This window comes from Vespa mandarinia, chromosome 9, assembly GCF_050613455.1.
Source record: "Vespa mandarinia isolate Hongniang chromosome 9, ASM5061345v1, whole genome shotgun sequence".
NCBI classification, from domain to species: domain Eukaryota; kingdom Metazoa; phylum Arthropoda; class Insecta; order Hymenoptera; family Vespidae; genus Vespa; species Vespa mandarinia.
This window is the reverse complement of record NC_140818.1, coordinates 725,001-727,500: the sequence shown is the minus strand read 5'-3', so window position 1 is coordinate 727,500 and position 2,500 is coordinate 725,001. Positions and strand designations below refer to the sequence as shown.

Genomic DNA, 2,500 nt, shown 5'->3' with positions numbered 1-2,500 from the left:
AAAAGAAAAAAGAAACAAACACATACAGGATGACACTAAATTTTTTGCCTATCTAAAAAATCATAAAAGTACGACAATAATAATGTTTGAAAATAAATGGTCTTTTTTTTTTCTTTAATAGACATCCACAGTACCAAGTTACAAAATCTCTTGAAAATTAATCTCATATAAGAAATTTCCTATTTTCACGAATTCGTCCTCTTTGTTGAAAAAAAAAAGATTCGATCGTTTTAACAAACGAGAAAAAAAAGTGCACGTGAAAAGAGAAGAAATATATAGATTTGATAGATATAGAGAGATAGAAAGAGATAGGAAGAGATAGAGAAAGATAGAGAGATAGAGAAAGAAAGAAAGAGAAAGCAAGAAAGAAAAAGAGAAAGAGAGAGAGTGAGAGAGAGAGAGAGAGAGAAAATTTAAGAGCACACTCGTAGTGGGTTCCCACTCCTAGGAGATCGAAAATGAGACGATGGCTCAGAGTATTCTCGGTCCTCGACCATTGGTCCCGCATGGAAAAGTCTTGCCGCGCGAAAACCCGTCGATTGGCTGTAGGGCGAGGCATCCCCGTCGTCCGACGGAAACGATCGCGCGGAAAGCCAAGCGGAAGGAGGTTAAAGCTCCACCTACCTCAGCGATACGCTTCTAGTATAAGAGAGAAAGAGAGAAAGAGAGAGAGAGAGAGAGATAAATAGATTGATACAGTGTAGGATAGAATGAGACAGGATGAAAATAGTAGGAGGAAGGTGTGAGCACCTCCTTTGAGAGAGAGGAGAGTTTCGAAAGGACGTTAGTTAAGGAGTTGCAAAGGAGACAATTTAAAGTCCCTCGATTAAAAGGATTAAATGAGAAAGTAATAGTTTTCATTAAGAGAAAAAGAGATAGAGAGAGAGAGAGAGAGAGAGAGAGAACACGTAAGTAATCCGAGAACGAGTATTGACAAGAGAAAAAGAAAAAACAAGTGCTCTCTCTTTAAGAAATATGTCTATTGATTTTTAATATTGATTAATGGATAATAGTGTAAAAGAGAAATAAGAAAATAATGTTAATGAAACGTGTTAGAAACAGAGACAGAGAGACAGAGAGAAAGAGAGAGAGAGAAGAGGGTAGAAAGTATTAAAGATTTAGTTTAGATAAAAAAAAATTTTATGAGGACCAACGTAAAAAAGAAAAAGAATACGATACGTCACATATACGTGATTAGACGAAGTAGAGAATTATACAAATGGGGTGGCGTTCATTCATAAAAGAACTTTAGATATTTAACAGTGTAAGAAAGAATGAGATAGAGTGATAGCATCGTAACGTCTAAGCAAGACAGAGAGAAGATAAACTATATGTACTGCTTAGTTCTTATTCTTTTATCTTAGTTCTTATTCTTAAATGTCTCTTTTTTAAAGAGACATTTATGAGTAACTACGAGGAGAAAAGAAAAAGAATGATACTACTGAAACGTTACAGAGAGAGAGAGAGAGAGAGAGAGAGAGAGAGAGAGAGAGAAAGAGAGAGAGAGAAAGAGAGAGAGAGAAAGAAAGAGATAGCATATCGTGGCTCGAAGTGGGGAGAATCGCATCGGTCGAGATAGAAGGGGAAGACACTTGGCGAGTACGAGAGGGTGGGAAGGCCGAAAGGGGCGCAGGAAGAAGGCCTCGCGGAGGCGGTTACGGGGGCAATTCGAAAAATAAGTCGAGGAGGCGCGCGCGACAAGCACGGCACTTGATCGAAGAGACGCTCGTCGGTCGAGTGTGAGGGAGTTGCGAGAGAGTGCCGGCGAGAGAGTGCTCATACTGAGGATTAATAACGTACCGAGGAAAAGAAGAGAGAATAAAGGAGTCGTAGGCCGTCGGTTCTAACCCCCACAATAACATCTATTCCATGAAAGGAAATAATTAAACATACCTATCTGTCTTACTTATTTACGTCAGTGTGTCGCGTACTTATGAAGGGTGTATTTTCTTTTTTTTTTTATTAAAAACAAAAAGTGATTAAAAAAAAGACTCTTTGGTTTTCTCAGTGATTATATATATATCGATCAAGAATAATCATTGATACTAATGAAAAAGGGTGTAAGGATATTAATCCCCCCCTCTCTCTCTCTCTCTCTCTCTCTTTCTCTCTCTAAGATGTCACTTACGGATATTGAACATTTTTTACGGTTAAATCGCCTTTCGTATTGATACGAGTGTTAATAATAGTTTAATAAGGGTCAATCAACTAATTACGTTTAATCGTTAACGAGACAAAATAGAACGTTTATTGAAGATTTGGGAATAAAATAAAGATAGACAAATAAAGGTTTATGATGGAGGAGGAGAAGAGAAGCGAGACCTCGCCAAAACCTTCTCAACCGACGCCGTTTAGCATCGCCGACATCCTCAGTCGTAGAACGTCTCATGGTGAACACGAGAAACGTTCGATTATCGAAACCGACGAGATCCAAACCACAGGTGTTTGCGATTCAGTAAAGAGAATCACGTTTGAACGTGATATCAACGGAGGACGTGAA

The 2,500-nt window shown here is 38.4% G+C and overlaps 1 protein-coding gene across 1 annotated transcript in view; it reads left to right on the top strand.

Annotated features, from left to right (window-relative positions):
- The first annotated feature begins 1,738 nt into the window (after nt 1-1,738).
- The window catches only part of LOC118446505 (uncharacterized), a 6,312-nt gene continuing 5,550 nt past the window's right edge, over nt 1,739-2,500 (top strand). The window contains exon 1 of the mRNA XM_035877224.2: nt 1,739-2,500. This exon is cut by the window's right edge and continues 268 nt beyond it. Within this exon, the coding sequence (XP_035733117.1) occupies nt 2,294-2,500 (207 nt within the window). The 5' untranslated portion in view covers nt 1,739-2,293.